This window comes from Nerophis ophidion, linkage group LG02 (assembly GCF_033978795.1).
Source record: "Nerophis ophidion isolate RoL-2023_Sa linkage group LG02, RoL_Noph_v1.0, whole genome shotgun sequence".
NCBI classification, from domain to species: Eukaryota; Metazoa; Chordata; class Actinopteri; order Syngnathiformes; family Syngnathidae; genus Nerophis; species Nerophis ophidion.
Window position 1 is genome coordinate 40,680,576 of NC_084612.1, and position 23,365 is coordinate 40,703,940.

The 23,365-nt window shown below is 39.8% G+C and overlaps 1 protein-coding gene across 3 annotated transcripts in view; it reads left to right on the forward strand.

Moving 5' to 3' along the window:
- Positions 1-16,982, forward strand: part of LOC133540828 (SHC-transforming protein 4-like) — a 28,127-nt gene extending 11,145 nt beyond the window's left edge. For 2 of the 3 annotated variants that reach the window (XM_061883795.1, XM_061883787.1), the window contains exons 4-13: positions 778-838; positions 921-1,037; positions 1,124-1,177; positions 5,869-5,920; positions 6,005-6,131; positions 11,434-11,656; positions 13,112-13,175; positions 13,318-13,393; positions 16,067-16,214; positions 16,302-16,982. In XM_061883795.1, the coding sequence (XP_061739779.1) occupies positions 778-838; positions 921-1,037; positions 1,124-1,177; positions 5,869-5,920; positions 6,005-6,131; positions 11,434-11,656; positions 13,112-13,175; positions 13,318-13,393; positions 16,067-16,214; positions 16,302-16,430 (1,051 nt within the window). In that variant the 3' untranslated portion in view covers positions 16,431-16,982. The remainder of the gene's footprint in view (positions 1-777; positions 839-920; positions 1,038-1,123; positions 1,178-5,868; positions 5,921-6,004; positions 6,132-11,433; positions 11,657-13,111; positions 13,176-13,317; positions 13,394-16,066; positions 16,215-16,301) is intronic. The other variant, XM_061883804.1, reaches the window with a different exon arrangement.
- Positions 16,983-23,365: the final 6,383 nt, after the last annotated feature.

Sequence of the window (23,365 nt, forward strand, 5' to 3'; positions counted from 1 at the left end):
ATATTCAAGTCACAAAATGTAAATGGAGTGTTTTTGGTGGTTTTTGGATGGTTATTGTGGGCGGAAAAGAGGACCTCTCTTGACTTTTATTTACGTTTAATTCACAAGTTAAAATGCATTAAAAAAATTACAACCATCGTCATGTCTTTCATTGGAGTTGATTTTGATAATGATTGTGAACGATAGGCAAAAATACTCCAAAAAGTGCAGTTCCCTTTTAAACTTCTATGATCAATGCGTGCATGGCTCCACTGGTAGAGTGGCTGTGCCAGCAAGTTGAGGGTTCCAGGTTCGATCCCCGCTTACGCCATCGTAGTCAGTGCTATGTCCTTAGGCAAGATACCAGTTCCCCTGGTTTAAATGTAATGTTTGTAATGTTTCACTATGTAAAGCGCTTTGAGTCACAAGAGAAAAGCGCTATATTAAATGTAATTCACTTCACATTAATGCCAAAATAACAAGTCGTATAAAAATTTACACTTTCGTAAGGTTTTTTGTAGTGTCTTTATGGACTTTAAAAATGTTAACAACATTCATACTGTAAATGATGTCCAATTAAAAATGCGTTCAGTATCTCTATATTTTACTTATTATTTTATGAAAACCAAAACATAGAACATAAAAAAACTCAAAACCTAATTGGAGACATAAAATACGTGTTTTTGTTTGAGTTTTTTCATGCATGTCTGTGCTTGTGTGTATTTTGCTATACCTTGGGAGTGTGTGTGTGTGTTTGCATGTGTGTGTGCGTGCGACTGTTTGCGTGCGTGTGTGCAGGGAAGCCATCAACAGACTGTGTAAGAGGCTGTCTGTGAAGACCACAGTGAAAAATAAGAGTGTAAGGCAGGCACACACACAAACACATTCGGAAAGAAACACAAAAAGACTATTTTGTGTGTGTTTCTTTGCGTCATTAAAAGCCTCAACACAAGCAGCTGTCTTTTGTACTGGGTCAAAGCAATCTGCAGTTTTCGGGCAGGAAAGTCATCCTCACCGTGTCCGCCGACACCCTCAAGCTTATTGCCGCCTCCTCACAGGTGAGCACTTTAACACAACACACACCTGTCAATGCACATAAATGACGATTCATGTAATAAAACTTTTTTGTATTTGTCTTTTTCAGAGAATAGCGCAACACTCCATCCAGGCGATTTCATTTGCCTCAGGAGGAGACCCTGTATGTTTGTATTCTTACGTGGGTCTTACCTTCTCTTGTAATTCCATGTACAGGACTATTAAATCAACTTCCTAAACTAATTACTCTTATCTGCAATCTTTATTTGCAAATGACAGGAACTGGGAAGTTCAGCCTAGGTTTTCTTAACTGTAGGCTGATTGTTAGATGCACAAATCCAAGCAGTTCTCGTCGACAGTGGCTGCATGCAATGCGGTCCAAATCCTGAATGATAAACATACTGTATACTTGGAAGGATTAAAACATTATATTCAATTTCATGCTTCTGGCTGCAGCGGCCAAAGACGAATCAAAACAAGAATGTAGTCTGCTGATTTTTTTGATTATCTAAGTCAGGGGTCGGCAACCCAAAATGTTGAAAGAGCCATATTGGACCGAAAATACAAAAAAAAAATTCGACTGGAGCCGCAAAAAATGAAAAGCCGTATACAAGTGTTATAATGAAGGCAAAACATGACGCCAGTATCTATATTAACCTACTATCAAAATGTCGCAGGCTGACTCAAATTTTCGTTGACAGAAATGTTGAAATAAAAACCAAGTCCGAGTCCATGGTTCTCGCCCGTAAAAGGGTGGAATGCCATCTCCGGGTTGGGGAGGAGACCCTGCCCCAAGTGGAGGAGTTCAAGTACCTAGTAGTCTTGTTCACGAGTGAGGGAAGAGTGGATGGTGAGATTGACAGGCGGATCGGTGCGGCGTCTTCAGTAATGCGGACGTTGTACCGATCCGTTGTGGTGAAGAAGGAGCTGAGCTGGAAGGCAAAGCTCTCAATTTACCGGTCGATCTACGTTCCCATCCTCACCTATGGTCATGAGCTTTGGGTCATGACCGAAAGGATAAGATCATGGGTACAAGCGGCCGAAATGAGTTTCCTCCGCCGTGTGGCGGGGCTCTCCCTTAGAGATAGGGTGAGAAGCTCTGCCATCCGGGAGGAACTCAAAGTAAAGTCGCTGCTCCTCCACATCGAGAGGAGCCAGATGAGGTGTTTCGGGCATCTGGTCAGGATGCCACCCGGACGCCTCCCGAGGGAGGTGTTTAGGGAACGTCCAACCGGTAGGAGGCCACGGGGAAGACCCAGGACACGTTGGGAAGACTATGTCTCCCGGCTGGCCTGGGAATGCCTCGAGATCCCCCGGGAAGAGCTAGACGAAGTGGCTGGGGAGAGGGAAGTCTGGGTTTCCCTGCTTAGGCTGTTGCCCCCGCGACCCAACCTCGGATAAGCGGAAGAAGATGGATGGATGGAAATGTTGAAATACAATACTGATTCTACCCATTTTTACAACATCGGAAAACATTAGTAAAACAGAGGCTTCTCAGAGGGTGAGATAACGTTTAGATATCACTCGCTTACAATGGTCTTTTTCGAATGGATTTATAACAATCTATGCAAGCTGAAATGCAGCCAATATTACATATAGATACTATTTCATTACAAATGCAGATATAAATTAAATAGACAGAGGATATAGGAAATTGAATGAGCTCAAATATACATACAAGTGAGGCATAATGATGCAGTATGTACATAAAGCTATCCTAAATAGCATGTTAGCACTGATTAGCTTGAAGTCATGCACTGACCACATATGCCTGCAAATAACATCAACAAAGCTCACATTTGTGCATTCACACACAGCAAAAATAGTTTTGTGGACAAAATGAGACAAAGAAAAAGTGGCGTAAATCTAGAAAGTTGTACATGTAAACAAATTCCGGTGAGTTCAAGGACTGCCAAAATTAGTAGGACAAAACGGCACTCGTCAAATACTCTCATCAGAAAAGCATGTTTAATATAAATAGTGGGATTGTCCTCCTAGAAAAAACCCATTAAAACAAAAATATATTTTTTCCCCCTTCTTTTTCTATTTTCATCCATTTTTGAAACGCTCCAGGGAGCCACTAAGGAGGCGCTAAAGAGCCGCAGGTTGCAGACCCCTGATCTAAGTAATCTTCGAGTCATCTTAATGGACCATATTATTCATATTGATTTATTTTATTTTTATTGGTGTCTTAAAATAAAATCAGAGATTAAAATTTAATGACTAATGAATTAATCGTTTATAACCGACATCCACAGCAACCCTGTGATTAGTCTGATTAAATTGTTTAGTTTATTATCTACTGTGTATGTACGACAGGGGCCGGCAACCCAAAATGTTGAAAGAGCCATAATGGACCAAAAATACAAAAACAAAACTGTCTGGAGCCGCAAAAAGTTAAAAGCCATATTCTTTCTTTCTTCTTTCTTTCTTAGTTTATTTAGAACATGAACATACTTACAACATAATACATCAGACAATTTCATATCATTTCACATCACATCATGTCCGAAAAGGAGTAGGAAGAAGCAAAGCTTATTTCATCCTACCCCTTTCCCACGTCAGAGCGTTTACAAATATATAAATTCATTTACTGGCCTTTTTTATAGTAAAATAGTAAAATGACATCCGTGAATGAGTAATACAACAGTTTTGTAATATGTAATTAAGTAATTCAGTCATAACATACTGAGATGAAGAATATCTCATTTTCAATAATGTTGAAAGTGTTTCTCATAATTCTTCTTCTTTGTACTTTGTAAGCACTATTAATTTGAATAGCCTCTTAAACTGGATCATATCAGTACAATGTTTAACTTTTTTACTTAATCCATTCCATAATTTAATTCCACATACTGATATGCTAAAGGTTTTAAGTGTTGTCTGTGCATACAAATGTTTTAAATTAGATTTTCCTCTAAGGTTATATTTCTCCTCTTTAGTTGAAAATAATTGTTGTACATTATTTGGTAGCAGGTATAATTTGCTTTGTACATCATTTTAGCTGTTTGCAATTTTACCAAATATGTAGTATATATTATATTACATACAGATAGTGTGTCATGAGATATAAATTGAATTATGAGGACTTAAAGGAAACTAAATGAGCTCAAATATAGCTACAAATGAGACATTATGATGCAATATGTACATGCAGATAGCCTAAATAGCATGTTAGCATCGATTAGCTTACAGTCTTGCAGTGACCAAATATGTCTGATTAGCACTCCGCATAAGTCAATAACATCAACAAATCTCACCTTTGTGCATTCACGCACAACGTACGTTATAAGTTTCGTGGACAAAATGGGACTGAAAAAGAAGTGGCATAAATCACGTCTGAGAAAGTCGAAGAAAGTTATGTATGTAAACAAGCTAGGGTGAGTTCAAGGACCGCCAAAATTAGTAGTACAAAACGGCGCTTGCCAAATATTCGAATCAGTGAAGCATGTTCAATACAAACAGTTTGCTTTATAGCAATTAGGGAGGTTTGTGTCATGTTTGTCCTCCTACAGAAACCAAATTAAAACAAAAAATTTGTTTTTTTCCCCTCATTTCCATTTTTCATATATTTTTGAAAAACCTCCAGAGAGCCACTGGGGCGGCGCTAAAGAGCCGCAGACGGCTCCAGAGCCGCGGGTTGCCGACCCCTGATATACTATATATATATGTACACTTTATACTGTATATATACACACACACACACTATATACTGTATAATATATATTTGTATTACATTTCAGCCTTTTTGCTCTTTGACCCGATCTTTGCTAAGGGTTTTTTTTGTTGTTGTTTTTCTACAATTAAAAAAAAAAAATAGCCGTGGCCAGACTTTTGTCACACTTGTGATTAAGTTTTAACATTGAAAATTTCAAAACAAAATAATAATAATAAACACCGCAGAATCAAATGTATTTCCCCAGAACACATGTTATCGTATAATCAAACACATCACATGTTTTCTTAACATGTCCAAAAAGGAGTAGGAAGAAGCAGAGCTTTTTTAATCCTATACCCCTTTTCTACCTCAAAATAAACTTCAACCAACCTGTAGCGGTAAAGTCCTATACTATTACTGCTACTGGTTGCCGAATATAAATTAAGCTAGTTCAGACGTGTGCAGCCGGCTAATGATTTATGTCCAAAATTGTGTCCATATTTAATTTCATAAGGTCACATTTATATAACACACTTTGTACAAAAACAGAAAATACACGGGAGCAAACAAATACCAGCCTGGCACAGTCAAAAACTGTTGCGCCTCTACTCAGCAACACCTGAGCAACATCCCGACTCCTCCCTAAATAGACAGGCACTTGGCCTTGGAGCCAACCCCTTTAGTGACGTCATCAATTTGACAGACAGAAAGTGTATTTGGCTCTAACACAACCAACCAACTAACCAACAGTCAGTTTACTCCAACTAGCATTACAAAACACCAGTTAAACTTTTATTCTGAAATGTAATTTCAAGCACAAAACCGGAAGTAAATAGTATTCAAGATTTTAGTCTGTGCTAATAAATGATATGCATAAAAAAGCTTGTTTTGAAGCATTCCAATGGTGTTTTCAAACATAAATACATTGTTAATACAGTGACAATACACACGCTGTGTGCCGAAAACACTAAATACTAAAACAATATCCGTACTGACAGTTATATCCAACAAAACCTTATTAACACTGTTTTAGCAAGCATGGCTAATTTAGCACCCGTCATGTTACGAGCACTAAGTGGTCCTTCATTCGAAAATATAAACAATCCTGTATCTAAAGGCAATTCATTCTTGAAAATGATGTTGATGTTTGAGTGCTAACACCTTAATGAATAAAAACTAATGTACTGTGTTTACAGGACATGGAAGACTACATTGCATATGTTGCCAAAGATTTTGACAATCAGAGAGGTATTACTTACTATGGGGCTCATGTCAAAATAAAATCTATCGAGTTGCTGAATAAAGACTCACTTCCTGTCCTCTTCCTGTCAGCGTGTCACATCCTGGAGTGTCCTCAAGGTAGAGCAGCAGAGGTCATCAGCAGCATCGGTCGGGCCTTTGAGTCCCAGTTCCGACAGCTCCTGGGTCACACGCCGTCTCTCATCTCCGCTGATCCCAGGTCAGCATATCAGATATTGTTCAGTATATCGGGTCAGGCATAAAACTTTCAGTTTAGGACATGGGTGTCAAACTCTTGACCGCGGGCCAAAATTGGCCCGCCGTGTACCGTATTTTTAGGATTATACTGTAATTCGCTCCGGAGTATACGTCGCACCGACCGAAAATGCATAATAAAGAAGGAAAAAAAACATATATACGTTAGGCTGACCATATTCTGAAATCCCAAAAGAAGGACACATATATGCGTGCCAAGGCGGGCAGCACGCCAAGGCCGGGAGTTGGTGAACATTTTCCAAAGATACTCGAACTTGCTTTATAAATAATATATTTATTTAAATAAAGCATTTTTTCTCCTCTGTTGACTGCTGTGTTGGCGCTAGGGATTTTTTAAAATGGGGTCCCAGGGACCCCATCAAGTCATAAAAATGGGGTCCCACAGTAAATTTTTGGGGTCCCACTTTTTTGTAAGCGTTTTGAAAACAAATGATAAACGTATTCATTATCCTGTTGTAGCTCACATTCTATATCGTATTTTGGAAAAAGGTTGTCATAAACGTTCCTTAATTCATTAAAAAATATATATATATAATAAATACAACAAATGTGTATACCTATGTAAATGTATTCAGTTATAAACATTCATTCACTTTCTTCTTTCCTTCATGGATCTAAACTTTACCGCTGCTGGTAGTTTTTTGTATGTTTTTATTTAATACGTTGTAGTTGTATTTATTTCAGTATAAAAGTGTAAAAAGTGTTTTGCTTGGGTCATGAAATGATGATAATGGTGTGCCAGGGCATACATACATTTTATATTTAACGCTTAAATCTCTGTGGTCTACATCAACTTCACATCTATCCTTCATTTCAAAATGTTTTAGTTTTTTTATGTTGTTTTTTTGTTTGTTTGTCTGGTCATTACCACCAGGTGTGGCAAGGCTGCCTAACCCCCCTGCCCCCTCCTTAGGGACATATTCCAGATGTCCCCTGGAAACAAAAACGGAAAGAGTTAAAAATTCAAGGGAGGGCAGAGGCAGGACTTGGCGTGGTGGAGTTGAACACCACTGAATTTGGCGAGGCGGGCAACCACGGAACGGCCACATTAGTGGCCGATGAGGAGGCAGAAGCGAGTGGTCCCGACACACCGACAGCCGTAAAGGTCCATGCTGGGGTCCTACGCATCACTGTCGGTAGCGCGGAGTGAGTCCATAAGACGGCCACTTTCTTGGCCGAGGAGGAGGTCGTCGCGTGTGGTACCGGCGCACCAGCAGCTGCGAAGGTCCACACCGGGGTCCTGTGAATCGCTGCCGACAGCGTGGAGGGAGTCCATAAGAAGGCCACTTTCTTGGCCGAGGAGGAAAAAGTCGCAAAGCCGGCGGCGAAGATGACAAAGATGACAGCGTAATGGAAGGAACCATCAACAATGCTGACAGCATCATTGGAGGAGCAGCTGATGACGATGATGACAGCGTTGTGGGCAGATTCCCGCCGGTGACGATGAAGATGGTGGTTCCGTGTTGAGTCCCGTCGGTGATGAGGAAGATGGCGGCTCCGTAGGAAAGCCCGCCAGAGAGGATGATGTGGTTGTGAGAGGAGACGGCGACAACAGGGATGACAGCAGTGTGTGCTTCCCAGCACCACTGCTGAGAGTAGACCCCCTTTCATATATAAATATATATATATGTATGTATAGCTTTGTAAGGTCCAGGAGCCGGGCTCGTGCCTGCACAGGGGGACCCGTGGTGGCAATGTGGTGTACCACACCATGCTTGACGGTAGCTGACGAGAACGTGGGCTGCGCCAGGGTGGGGAACTCAGCGAGGAGGCGAAGAAAGAAAGCTGCAGTGGGTAGCATGCTGGAAAGCCTGATGCTGTCTTTCGCGCTGAGACAGCACTTGTACATGCAGAATATAATCGCAGCCACCAAGTGCCTGTTTTTTTACATCCACAAGAAGGCCAGAAGCACAGACAAAATCTGCACCAATGAGCGGCACCGTCACTTTAGCAGTTACAGTTCCAACTGAAACACTGTCCACCAAAACACAGCTCCACGTACCGGATATCGTAAGTGCGGATAGCGCTGCTATTGGCCGCTTCCATAGGGAGGCCATGGGACTCAGACAGCATGTCCAACCTTGATGCTGGTAGGACGGTCCTCTGCGCACCTGTGTTACACAGGAACCGTCGTCCAGAGAGGGAGTCCTGGATAACGAGCAGCTTGCAAGTTAAAAAAGTTAAAGTACCAATGATTGTCACACACATACTAGATGTGGCAAAATTATTCTCTGCATTTGACCCATCACCCTTGATCAACCCCTGGGAGGTGAGGGGAGGAGTGGGCAGCAGCGGTGCCGCGCCCGGGAATCATTTATGGTGATTTAACCCCCAATTCCAACCCTTAATGCTGAGTGCCAAGCAGGAAGGTAATGGGTCCCATTTTTATAGTCTTTGGTATGACTCGGCCGGGATTTGAACTCAAGACCTACCGATCTCAAGGCGGACACTCTAACCACTAGGCCACTGAGTAGGTTGTAAGTAAGTAATGGTAAATGGGTTGTACTTGTATAGCGCTTTTCTACCCCTTTTTAAGGAGCCCAAAGCGCTTAAAAAGCGCTTTGACAGTATTTCCACATTGGCCCATTCACACACTGATGGCGGGAGCTGCCCTGCAAGGCGCTCACCAGACCCATCAGGAGCAAGGGTGAAGTGTCTTGCCCAAGGACACAACGGACGTGACTAGGATGGTAGAAGGTAGGGATTGAACCAGTAACCCTCAGATTGCTGGCACAGCCACTCTACCAACTTCGCCACGCCGTCCCCCGTAAGTACTGCCGACGCTCATGACTACTGCTGAGTGCCGACCCTGACGTTTTGCGGCGGCAGTCCACTGAAACTGCCAGGGGGACAGCACTGCCTGGCTTTGGTCCGAACCTGGTATGGAAAAAAAAGTAAGTCCAGAATACAGTTCACCGACTGGGTGACGCAGCAGCAGCAGTAAAAGTGGAAGTGCCAAAGGTCTTCTGTCCCACCTGGAAAGAATACAGCCACATAGGTCGGTTGGGAGGCTAAAAATAAATTGTCAGCAGCAAGTTCGCGGCAGTCCAAGATGGCCGTAATTGCTAAAGCAGCCTGCACCTGAGAAGGCAGGAGTCTCAGGAAAAGCTGCACGAAGAGGAATCCAGGCCTGTGCTCAGTTCTAGCATGTTGTCTATTCGTTCAGAGGGCCTGCAATCGCCAAGCCCCTGCAACGGAAAAAGGCGGCTAGCTCTCTTTGCGTCGGAAAGTTTGGATGTCTTTAAGAGGTGAGCCTTCAACGTAATATACTGGTTACCTCGGTGGATGCGTGAGAACACTAGCCATTCTGGTCGCCGTAGCGCTCCCGAGGGAGGAAACGACATAATAAAACTTAGTGTCGTCCTCGGTGATACCACGCAAGGCGAACTGTGCCTTGGTCTGGGCAAACCATGCAGTCGCGGAAGATTCCCAGACCTCAGGCAGCTTCAGAGAAACCGCCTTTGCCGTCATGGGTTGTACTTGTATAGCGCTTTTCTATTTTAAGGTACTCAAAAATGGTCATGGTCGATAGTATTCACTGAATTCATTCAGTGAAGCGTCGGGGTCACCATTGTTGCGCTTGTAACGCGAAAACAAGACAACTTGAAGTATCTTTTGACACACAAAAGCGTGTGCGCCGTTTATTGCATAAAAGACGAGACTGAACGACTGCTTACATCAGAGAGACTCAAAAAGGGGTCACAAAGACCCTCACCTTTGGGTAAATCTCCTGACGTTCACTTAAAGGGGCTGCACCGAATTACTCACTCTTAACTGCATACTGTATATGAATGCTGAAACAAGAACAACATTAAGTGCACAATAAAATGACAGTGAATAATGACGACAAAGTCAAATAAACAGGTGTGGTGAATTATGTCCTTAAAGCAACCCCAACAAAACCAAGGTAAAAACAAAAAAAGACAGATTTTCTTCTTTTCTGCTAACAAGTTCTTTACCAGTTCACTTCATGTTAGTAAAAATGTTAATGATATTCTTCTGTGAACGAGCAAACCTCCCCAGTGGATGTTTTTGCATTAATTTCGAGGATGTGTATTCAGCAGGATATAAAACCGATATTAGTTATTTTTCACAATAATGAAAAAACTAAATATTTAATGTTTTTTATTTTTATTCAAACAAATCCAATCAATAATAAATATCTAAAATTAGCAATCATTTGTATTTATACATATATTTTTATTGACTAACTAGATATTTTCATCCTAGCAGTCATGGAGTTCTATTTGTTTATTCAGCCCAGCAGCAGCAAAAAACAAACAAAACAAAATTTTTTTAAATAATGCTTTGGGTAATTTTCTGAAAGTAAAATTGAGACAACAGAGTCTAGTGGCAGTCATTACATTAAAAAATAATAAAATGCTTTTGTGGGTGGACATGGCCCGCGGACCTGCAGCGAAACGGGGTGTGCCAGGACGGGTTTAAGATCAGCGCCAGGTGTGTCGATGGCCCACCTGGGCCTGATTATCTAATCACCTGTCGCTCTGTTAAAAGGCAGCAGCCGGAGAGGAGAGAGGAGTTGGAGGTGGAGCTGGAGCGAGAAAGAGAGACAGAAGAAAAGACACTTGCTGAAAAGCCCAAACAAAAAGACTGTATTGGAAAAATAAAACCGTGTTCTAAAACTTTGAAAAGGAGCTGTCATATCGGTGATTGGTGGTCCGAGGAACCCGGAGGAAATAAACCTCCACAGCTTTTTTGGGGGCATCATTGTTAAGTGATGCAACCAGTTAGTATGTAGGCCTCCGGATTCAAATCTCGGCTCAAAATTCTGTTTATACTTTACATGTTCTTCCCATGGCTGTGTGGGTTTCTTCCCATTGGCCCAAAACATGCATGTTAGTACTTTAACGTAGACCAGCTAATGTGGCTGTGTGATAGTACATTGTGTAAACCTTACTACCCACTACCCAGTTTGAGGCCAGTGTGTGCAGGGCTGGACTGGATTTTAGATATATAGTCCAGGGTCAGGGTATTACCCCCACCTGGTACCTAAAGTCTACTGGAAATGGTCTCCAGTGTAGTCTTGACCCAGAACAGGATAATGTGTAAAGAAAATTAATAAATTGTGCTTTATTTGTTATATAACTGTGATAAATTATATTTTATGCTTGGTATTTGGTGCTATTGCATGTGTTTTGTGTGTGCTGGTAAAGTTACATGAATCCTTGAATCTGCAAATGTGAGTTCTGGGAAATGGAGATGATGATCTTATCCTGTGTGTGCAGGCCAGCCAGGAGAATTCTCAATAAATTTATCACAGAGGAAAGCATAATGGACCCAAATGACCAAGATGATGACGATGATAATGAAGCGGTCAGAGGCCATCATCACTACTATAATGTGATTCCAGGGAAGACACCGCCTCTTGGCGGAATAGAAGACCTGCGGGTCACAAGAGATGAGAAGGAACAAGAAGCTGGCAATCACTTGGTAATAAAACTTGAAAAAGTAAATAAATAGTCGCCCTCCTGTATTTACAGTAGATATTTTATTGTGGAAAGTTAATTAAGAAAATTCTGCAAATACATGAACACTGTAAATAAATGGATGAGCCGATTTGTTTAACCATCTGGGGACATCTGATTGTAATGATATTTTAAGCCAAACAAAACGTAAAAGTCCTGTTTTTTTTGTTGTTTGTTTTAGATTATTTGCTTCTTTTTTTTTTAAACTCCAGTCCTAAACAAAAATATCAACCATGTAATGTTTCTCAATTTTATAATGTTGACCATTTTGCAGGCCTTTAAAGCAGTGGTTCTCAACCTTTCTTCAGTGATGTACCCCCTGTGAACATTGTTTTAATTCAAGTACCCCCTAATCAGAGCAAAGCATTTTTGGTTAAAAAAAAAAGAGATAAAGAAGTAAAATAAAGCACTATGTCATCAGTTTCTGATTTATTAAACTGTATAATAGTGCAACATATTGCTCATTTGTAATGGTCTTTCTTGAACTATTTGGAAAAAAAGATATAAAAATGATTAAAAACTTGTTGAAAAATAAACAAGTGATTCAATTATAAATAAAGATTTCTACACATAGAAGTAAACATCAACTTAAAGTGCCCTCTTTGGGGATTGTAATAGAGATCCATCTGGATTCATCAACTTCATTCTAAACATTTCTTCACAAAAAAATAAATCTTTAACATCCATATTTATGGAACGTGTCCACAAAAAAATCTAGCTGTCAACACTGAATATTGCATCGTTGCATTTTTTTTTTTCACAGTTTATGAATTTACATTCATATTTTGTTAAAGTATCATTCAATAAATATAATTATAAAGGATTTTTGAATTGTTGCTATTTTTAGAATATTTAAAAAAAAAATCTCACGTACCCCTTGGCATACCTTCAAGTACCCCCAGGGGTACGCGTACCCCCATTTGAGAACCACTGCTTTAAAGGATTAAAATTTTAAAAAATACAAATAAAAACATTACGTGTTTGGTAATGTTTTACAGGCTGAAGTTGATCAGAGACTGAGTAAATAAAAAAATGTTTTATGTCATTTGAAAAATGAAGGACTTTTATATTCTATTTTGATTTGTTGTTTTTTTTTTGTCTAATAACTGCCAGTGTATCATACACCTTTAAAGAATTGGATATTGATTTTTTTTAACTTTAACATGGAAAAAAACCCTCTGAGGAAGAATCATGTATAATGGAGTAACACAACAAAAAAGTATGGCCAAAAATACAGTAAACATTCCCTGAAAGGAAAAACTAGCCCTTCCCCTGATGGTTACATGAGATATCAAAAAATCTGTGACCATGCACGCACACACACTCACACGTACACACACTCACATGTACACACAGTCACACATACATGTGCGCACAGACACACACACACAACAATGAACACACAACAAATTGAAATAACTCCGCATGGTCGTTTCAGGTGGCTTCCTCTCAAGATGTCTCGCTCTATGAGAACTGCTCCGTGACACAAGTTCTACCAACAGGTTTTTGGTCTTTTGTCTTTCCTAGGTTGATTGTTAAACCCTCACAATGTGTGCTTGTTTATCCCCAAGAGAGCAAACTTGATTTTTTTCTCTTAATAAGTGCAAATATGTTTGTTGACATTCTGGTTCTGTTCTCCATCAGACTCTGAGATGGCTGCCAGCAAGAGCGCGACAAACATCCACAACCTGATCCAGGAGGAATGTTGGTTTCATGGCAGGTGGGTCATCATTAATGCAACATGTGTAATAGCTCACAAAGTATGATGACCATCATAACCCTTCAGGACTGTACAGACAATATTTAAAGCAACACAACTATCGTCTTTAACGCCTATATTCAATTAAATGGTAAATGGGTTATACTTCTATTGCGCTTTTCCACTTTCAAGGTATTTTAAGCGCTTTGACACTATTTCCACATTCACCCATACATTCACACACTGATGGTGGGAGCTCCCATGCAAGGCCCTAACAGACCCATCAGGAGCAAGGGTGAAGTGTCTTGCTCAAAGACACAACTGACGTGACAAGGTTGGTAGTAGGTGGGGATCAAAACAGAAACCCTCAGGTTGCTGGCACGAAAAGTCTCCTATAATCAGTAGGTTCACAGCCTACTAAAAGCAAGTAACCTCTAATCAAATCAAATCAACTTTATTTATAAAGCACATTTAAAATTTACCACAGGGGTAACCAAAGTGCTGTACAATGGACAGGTTAAAAGATAATACAAGGACCGAGCAAACAACACAACACAAACAGAACATGATAAAAAATAAATAAATAAAACATAAAAACAGGTTCGCAGCAGGTGTATAATGGGGCGCCATTGCAGGATGGATATCAGTCAGTGTTAAAAGCCAAGGAATAAAAGTATGTTTTTAAGAGAGATTTAAAAAAAGGAAGAGAGGAGGCTTGTCTAACTCTATTATTATTAACAGCATTAACAGCTGTGGCTGTAAGCAACCCCCCTATGTACATGGGTTTTTAATGTTACTCCAGACTTGCAGCACAGTAGCTGAATGTGTCACGAGTGCACGTCATCCAGCAAATGTTGCATGTTACCCTGGTCGTATTATAATTATTTTGAACATGGATGTGACACACAGAGTTCAACATGTCCAAAAAAGTGTTGGAAGAAACGGAGTTTATTTATTCCTACTCCTTCTTCATTTTACAGCTATTAGTCTTTCATTCACTTCCTGTATTTAATCTGTGAAAAATATAAACATACATACATAATCGATGTTGATAAATAAGTGATGTGCATACCAATATATTAAATGTGTCATATTATGATTTTATTTCTACATTCAAAACACTTCTTTGTGGTCTACATAACATGTAATGGTGGTTCTTTGGTCAAAATGTTTTATAGAATATATTTTAAAACATTTCAAGCTGCTTCCTGACCGTCTCTTCAGGATTATGGGCGGTCTTATTTACGTGCCTGCACTTCGACAGCGAATTTTCCCGTCAGCCATGTTGTGGTTTTTAGTGCTTCCATATCGAGTCTACTGAAACATATCAATTATTGCAACACGCTAATTTGTGTTAAAAATGGCAGCAACAGAGGATGCATGTACATGTACAAGCCAGTCTGCCCCACAACAAGAGAATCATTACATTTCCAGGCACTGTATTAGTCTGATTTCTCAAATAGTTAGTTTTTTTTATATTTTCACACTTATGTGTGAAGTCAAAGTGTCCACCTACACTCTCAAATGCAACTTTGTGCCTCTCCTATACTGGGGGGTGCTTATTTCATTTTAGTGCGGATAACTGAATTTATTTTCCGGTTGACCTACAACGTCACACTAGGCATTGCAGATCCTTACAACTTGCTTTAAATGATGTCCGTTGTAATATTGACACAGTTTACAAATATTACGTCTCTAATGGCTATGCTGATGTTAAATAGCAGACAGCATCAATAAATGATCCTGGATTGCGCTACAAACATGATACTACTACCAAGATTGTATCGGGGCGGATGCAAAGAGTTTTGCCAAAGGAATTTTCGAACCAAAATCATTGAAACAAAACTTTTTAATTTCTCTGAGTTTAGTGCATGTACACGTAGTGAACGAGGAAAAAGAAGGACCTTTGTGACTACACCGCAGACTACAATAGCGGACTCGTGGAGAGAACTTTCGGTAAATGTACACCATAAATGGTTAATCTGCTGACGTCATCGGTGCAAAAATTTCAAACTGATTGTTTAGCGGACATATGGAGGAAAGCATATGTTTTATAAACATCTCTGCAATGACTCCATTGTTTGATTTTTGAGGCTTATACAGATCCCAAATACACAAAAAGCAGTACCAATAAGTAAGAAAAGTTAGTTTTGCATAATAAATCCTCTTTAGGTAAGATTTTCCCAAAGATATTATTTCTCCACTTTTGTTGGGAAGAATTGTTGTACATTTTTGTAGCTGGTTATACTTGTACTTATACAGGATTTTAGCTGTTTGTAGTTCCATCCATCCATCTATTTTCTACCGCTTTTCCCCCTTGGGGCTTGGGGGTGTTGGAGCCTATCGTACAAGATTATTACATTTTAGTTTTATTGATTTGATGAATAAAGGGTTTGTGTGTTCTCTATATTTCCCTCTATTATGTATTATTTTTAGCAATGAACCCATCACCGTTATTATTATTGACTGAGTAGTTTGCCGCCTACTGCTATTAAAACAAAACCAAAAAGTATTTCATGAAAGGAGCAAGAAAAGGAAGATATTTGCAGAGTGATGCTGTCCCCTGGTGGCCTTTTATAGGTACTGTTGATAAAAATGAAGTGTTTGTGTCTGTATGTAGGGAGCCAAAAACACATTTCGAGCTTTCTAGTTGTTTCTGTAATACTATACAGTATTGAAACATTGTTTACTCAGGCTAGGAAGAAAGCAGGCCGAGTCCCTTCTAACGTGTAGTGGAGACTTCCTGGTCCGAGAGAGCAGCTCAGATTGTGGTCAGTACGTCCTCAGTGGGATGGACGGAACCACAGTGAGGCACCTCTTGCTGGTGGACCCACACGGCCAGGTTGGTTTCACAATTGAATCTTCAAGAGCTTTGTCTGTGCATGTTCATCATCAGGTTTTATGTGTGTGTGTGTGTATGTGAGAGCAGGTTCGGACTTGTGACCAAGTCTTCCTGAGCGTAGGTCACCTGGTCCGCTTCCACATGCAAAACCAGATGCCCATCATGACCGGGAGCAGTGAGCTTTGTCTCAAGCAGCCAATCCTGCAGGGACTCTAACAAATGTGCAGTTGTGTGCACTGCTCTTGTTGACATTCAAACTTTTAGCCACATGCTACTTGTCCGGACTTGAAAATGTAGTCAGAAATTGTAAAAGAAAGGTCAACATTGTTTTTATCCTGCGAGGCCTTCTCATTAACAGACTCTGCATGAAGAAAGTGACACAACACGTATACTTTTCATTGTTTCAAAGCATTTGGTGTCAACACACACATTTTAATGTTTCGAAGTACAAAATAGTGTTAAAATTAATGTGTGAGGAAGCTCACAATTTATTTAGATTTTTGGTGTTTTTCATTACTTCAAATTGTATATTGCGTATATGGAATGTAGATGGCATATTTACCGGATTAATAGTATTTCTATTTCAAGTAATTACACTCAATTCCCATTTTTGTGTCAATGTGCCTTTCTCTGTTTTTGTCACATCACCAAGAGCACAATCTCTAGTATTGTCTGTTTTAAAGGAGTTATGTGGAAGAATTGCATGTCAAGTCATCATTAAATGGCCCTGCATGTCACAAGGCATTAATAAATCATGTTCTTTTCTAATACCTTTATAACTGACAACAGTGGTTAACGGGATATGCTCATTTCAACATTAGATTTAGAGTCCTGAAATCAGCCTCGCCCTCCACCATTTGACCAATTAGGAAGTCTGTGAGTGTGTCACATCCAGGCAGAGGTGGGTAGTAACGCGCTACATTTACTCCGTTACATTTATTTGAGTAACTTTTGGGATAAATTGTACTTCTACGAGTAGTTTTTATGCAACATACTTTTACTTTTACTTGAGTATATTTATAGAGAAGAAACGCTACTTTTACTCCGTTTCATTTATCTACAATCAGCTCGCTACTTTTTTTTATCGATCTATTAATGTTTGTTTTGGTTAATGACAGAGCTTCAAAGTAGAATCTACGCATGCCTGCGTTTCACCAATCAAATGCAGTCACTGGGGACGTTGGACCAATCAAACAGAGCCAGGCAGTCACATGACCGTGATAGTAAAACCCGACTTAAACATGTTGACAAACTTATTCGGGTGTTACCATTTAGTGGTCAATTGTACAGAATATGTACTGTATTTTGCAATCTAATAAGAAAATGTTCAATCAATCAATCAAAAGTGTAAGGGAAAAAATACACTTTTTATTTTCAACCGTACTTCCCGTCAAAAGCCTAAAGGCTGATCGCACAGTTCCTGTCTTTACAATAAAAGTGCCGCTCCATTGCGCCTGCGCTAGCAAAATAAGAGTCTCCGAAAGCCAGCGCAAACAAGCTAGCAAGATACGGAGTTTGCCGCCAATGTATTTCTTGTAAAGTGTCCATCCATCCAATTCTACCGCTTATTCCCTTTCGGGGTCGCGGGGGGCGCGGGCGCCTATCTCAGCTACAATCGGGCGGAAGGCGGGGTACACCCTGGACAAGTCGCCACCTAAGTGTGTAAAACGAATATGGAAGCTGGACAAATAAGATGCCAAAAACCAACGACTTTCATGTGGTATTAGACAGAAAAGAGGAACTTTTTTTCTCCTCCATTTGAAAACGTGGACGTCTGAAAGTCATCAGAATCAGGTAATACACCAACTTATATTCTTGTCTTCATGAAAGATAGGAATCTATAAGTTAAACATGCATGTATATTCATTAAAACACCTTAAATATGTGAATAAAAACGTCTAAATAAATAAATATAAATTATATACTGTATATATAAATGTATGTATGTATATATATATATATATATATATATATATATATATGATATGTGTGTGTATGTATATGTATATATGAGCTAGATCACCTCGACTTGGTCATTTACTAAGTAATTGATAAACGTTGAAAAACTTATTGGAGTGTTACCATTTAGTGGTCAATTGTACGGAATATGTACTGTACTGTACAATCTACTAATACAAGTTTTAATCAATCAAATCAATGAATGCCTACTGAGGCTATGGTGCTGTTAAGTTATTGTGGCTCAATGGGCCATTTTTTAATTTTATTTTAATGTACTATTATTTCAATCAATCAATCAATCAATGTTTACTTATATAGCCCTAAATCACTAGTGTCTCAAAGTGCTGCACAAACCACAACACAAACCACTACGACATCCTCGGTAGGCCCACATATATATTATTGTTTTAGTTGCTTAAGAGATATTCCTGGCTCTGAATTTGCTCATTGCTATTTTTATGTTTTTGTGCATTATTTGTTGCCGTAATCAGGTTACTCATCAGTTACTCAGTACTTGAGTAGTTTTTTCACAACATACTTTTTACTTTTACTCAAGTAAATATTTGGGTGACTACTCCTTACTTTTACTTGAGTAATAAATTTCTAAAGTAACAGTACTCTTACTTGAGTACAATTTCTGGCTACTCTACCCACCTCTGCATCCAGGTTGCCAGTTACGCACCGCCACCTTCATGGAGCTACTGCCACTGGTAAAGTTACTAAACATGTAACCTTAAATCTAAAATGCGTCATTACGATTCTCAACTTATTTATGAAAAAGCCAGGAACAAAACGAGTATTTGTATCGGGGATGCCTTTGAAAGATGGAGACCGTTGAAGGGGGAGAAGATTTTTTACTTGACGCCAAACTTGCTGATTTCCTCTTTAATAGGTAAGTAAGGCATTTACGTTTTCTTATTACTTGTAATAAATGGAAATGGACATTTCGTATGTAAACTATATTGTCCAATACAGTCTATGATCTTGTTTAACAACGCTAGTATGTCCGTGCAACGAATGAGTAGCATGCTAGCCCGGTCAACGACACATCAACATATAGGCTAACGGGGGAAATATATGCTCGTTAAACTGTAAGTCGATGTATAATTGAACTGACCGGGCAAAATATATTTTCAACAAATAAAACCTGGGTGGTGTCAGTGCCTATTTTGCTCTATATATGCTGATACGCTTAGGAAAAGGGTTCCAACATTAACACAGCTGTCATGGCAATGTGAAGCATATGGTGACAGCCAAATCACATGATAAAATAATTTCTCATTCGTATTTTCATATTGTGGACTACATGTACCAAGTTATATGGCAATCTGAAATGTTTGAAACAGTAGCCTAAAGGCATACCTTTGTAAAATGTCTCCTCTTTAGTTTTGGGCGTACATTAGCCTGCTAAGTATGCTCTACTTATTTTCACCAGTATAACCCTTGCTAGCGTTGGTTGTAGTTCGTTTTAGTCTTTGTTTTCTGATAGTACTGAAAATAACCATATGATTGCCATTTGTTGGGATATTGTACGCAGGCGTGACACTTCTTCCTGAAAATAGCCTACTTTCTGTGTAAAATGTGTTGGTTAGAGATTTGTTATTCACAAAATGCTTGTCTATTTAGCTATTATGGTCCCAGCACCTCAACCACTAGTAAGAGGCAATGGAAGTTTGATGTTCCTTGGAGTAGCTCAGTCGATCGAGCTGGATTTGACTGCGTACCTGGCAACCTCAGTCAGGGAGAGGGGCAGGGGACTACAGAATTTTGACCATGATTGCAGTACCATTTCTTGCCAGATACTAACATATGGCTCCATTAAAACAGTTTTGTAACCAATTTTTATTTTTGTTAATTCTATTTTTTCCAGTCTAAAAAAAATGTTTTTGTCCTTCATGTAGTATTTGTTACAGGCGAATATATGCATTTCAATAAATCTAGATGTGATTTCAATCTGTTATAGTTTGAGCAAACCTGTTTTGTTCCCTAAAATGATTTAATACAATAGGGCTGTCAAAAATAACAACTTAAATTATGTGATTAATCACATATCTCATGATTAATCTCATGATTAATCACAAACAATTATTGCATTTATCATGTATAGCGTGGATGGTTACTTGAAAGGCAGTGCAGGTTGTTATAAGGTCAGGGAGCAGGTCAATGCACTGTATTTGCTGGCTAATTTCATTTGAAAATACACATTGACTGGACTTTAGATGCAATTTAGCAAATTTTAAACAAATAACTGTTGTGTGATAGAAATGTTTTACTGTATGACATTCTGACAATACAATTGTGTTTGTATGCAACTGTTGGCTCCCTTTTAAGAAAATTTTTAATTTAAAGTATACAAGCTAGTAATAACCCAATTCTGTCACGGCGCGTGCTCTAGGCCGCATGTCATCTGCGGCAGACTCTGCCGGCACCTCCTCTGGCAGCACACCAGGACACGCCCCTGCTCGCTCTGGCCACTTCACAGCCAAGCACCGGAAAAGCTGCAAACAATCTGCAATTAGCTCACCTGGGACTAATGAAGGCAGGCAGTATAAAGACCAGCAAACCCGAGGATCCTATGCCACAACGTAGTTCACTCTTTGTCATAAGCATCCTGTCTCTGTCATCCCTCCCGCGTACTTGCTCTCCTTGTTGCTTCCCAGGTTCCTGTGCCTTTTTTGTTTACCGCAGTGACATTCCAGTTTCCCGTGATCGAGCTGTGTGCCTCGACTCCCCTCTGGATATTGGACTGCCTCCCTCCATCCTCGACCCCTGCTTAGAAACGGACCTTGTTGCTTCTCTCCAGCCCTCCACAGCTTTCTTGCCCAATGACTACCTTCTCGCCTTGCCCTTCTCGTCTGACGAAGGATTCATCCAACACGCACTTACAACAAACCCTGGTAACATTTACATTGTTAATTCTACACATTGCACCAAAAACTAAAAGTAGCGTACGCCTCCCACACACTCATCATTAGGTTCAATTAACCTATTGAACTGATTCCCGCTGTGGTGTCGTATCCTTCTCCCGCCGTACGTAACAGATTCATCCAAATTAGTCTGATTATAGAATGTATAATTTAACAGCCTTAAAAAAGACTTTTTCACTGACCAGGCCGCAGTCAGCTGGGATAAGCTCTAGCTCACATATGACCATGATGATTATAAAAAATGCGTTATAGGAAATGCTGTAGGAAATGTACTTTTGTAATATTTAGATTAAGAAATGTAAATAAGGAACTTGTACCAGACATATAGATGATTTTGATTCTAAAGGTATGGATATTTATTCACCATGAACGTATTAGGGATAGGGAGTATTTCATTTTGTTTGATTACATGTTATTTTTTTAAATTCATGTTTTAATTTTTTTTCGTGAATGTCTGAACGGTCTTCTTTGACGTTTATTCATTTATTTTCAGTATTTTTATTTCCCCCTTTTTAACCGATCCCTTGAATGACTATCTTGAGATGAGTTGTTTTTGCCACTAGATGTCGCCACCGGGCCGCATTACGCAAAGGTGCGGCACTTAGAACATCACCAACCTGACGAAACCTCCTCAGACCCTCCCAATGACTTCACTGCTGTGTTTGTGACGACATCACGCTGACATTCCTGCCACGTTTCCTGGCACTTTATAAAAAAAAAAAATCAGCTTTTGTCACAATTTCCAAATAAGACCTGGAGCTGAAACTATGTCGTTGATTGTTTTCAGCTTGAGGGTTTCTGATACCATCGCAGCATTTTGCATGCTTTCTCTAACTTCCCACAATGCTTTGCTCGGTCACTAGTGCGCTCCTTCACGCCGTGCAAAGGTTAAACACAATAATAGTATGATGGCTTTATCTGATCGTGTCCTGGCCAAACTAAAACTCAGACATCCACAAACAAGCGTCTCTTTGAAAATGTGCATTTAGATGTGTTTTCCCCCTCTCTCCTCCAGGGGTTTCCCCACTTTCATTATGTCCCTGGCCTGCACATTCTCTCTGTGAGTCACCGCGACCTCGCCTGTAACATGTCAGCAACAACAACAATGAGCTGGCGCGTGATGCTCGTGGTCACGTCATGTACCAGGAGGTCACCACTCCCTCGTCAAGGTCAGTCAGGATGCTGTGCTGCACACCACAACTTATTTCACGCTCTGATATCAACACATTTGTCATTCGTCGTGGGACTCTTGACTCCTCAGTAAAGATGAGATTTATGACTTTTTAAAGGAGCTGGATCTCGAAGAGACGCTCCTGTCAAAGAGCTGCTCAAAAGACGAGCTCCATGTTTAATGTCTTCTTAGAATTTATTCCTGGAATATACTTGTTTATTCAACAAAATGATCACAAGTTGCAGATATTAAAAACAATTAAGATATGAAGAATTTACATTTTCACAAATTTGTAGGACATACAGTGCATCCGAAAGGTATTGAGAGCGTTTCACTTTTTCCAAATTTTGTTACATTACAGCCTTATTTCTAGAACAAATAAATTCAGTTTTGTCCGAAGAATTCTACAGACCAGTGTTTTTCGAACATTTTTTGAGCCACGGCACATTTTTGCGTTGAAAATATCCGGAGGCACACCGCCAGCAGAAACCATTAAAAAACAAAACTTAGTTGACAGTAAAAAAGTTGTTGTCGCAATTGTTGGATATAACTTAAAACCTATAGTGGCCTAGTGGTCAGAGTTTCCACCCTGAGATCGGTAAGTTGTGAACTCGTGAGATCAAACCCCGCCCGAGTCATACCAAAGACTATAAAATTGGGACCCATTACCTCCCTGCTTGGCACTCAGCATCAAGGGTTGGAATTGGGGGTTAAATCACCAAAAATTATTTCCGGGCGCGGCACCCATGTTGCCCAGTGCTCCCCTCACTTCCCAGGGGGTGATCAAGGGTGATGGGTCAAATGCAGAGGACACATTTCACCACACCTAGTGTGTGTGTGACAATCATTGGTACTTTAACTTTAACTGTCACAACATGCCCTGACTTATTTTGACTTTGTTGCTGTTTTCCTGTGTGTAGTGTTTTAGTTCTTGTTTTGCGCTCCTATTTAGACTTTTTCTCTTGGTTTGGTATTTTCCTGTAACAGTTTCATGTCTTCCTTTGCGCGATATTCCCCGCATCTACTTTGTTTTAGCAATCAAGAATATTTCAGTTGTTTTTATCCGTCTTTGTGGGGACATTGTTGTTTGTCCA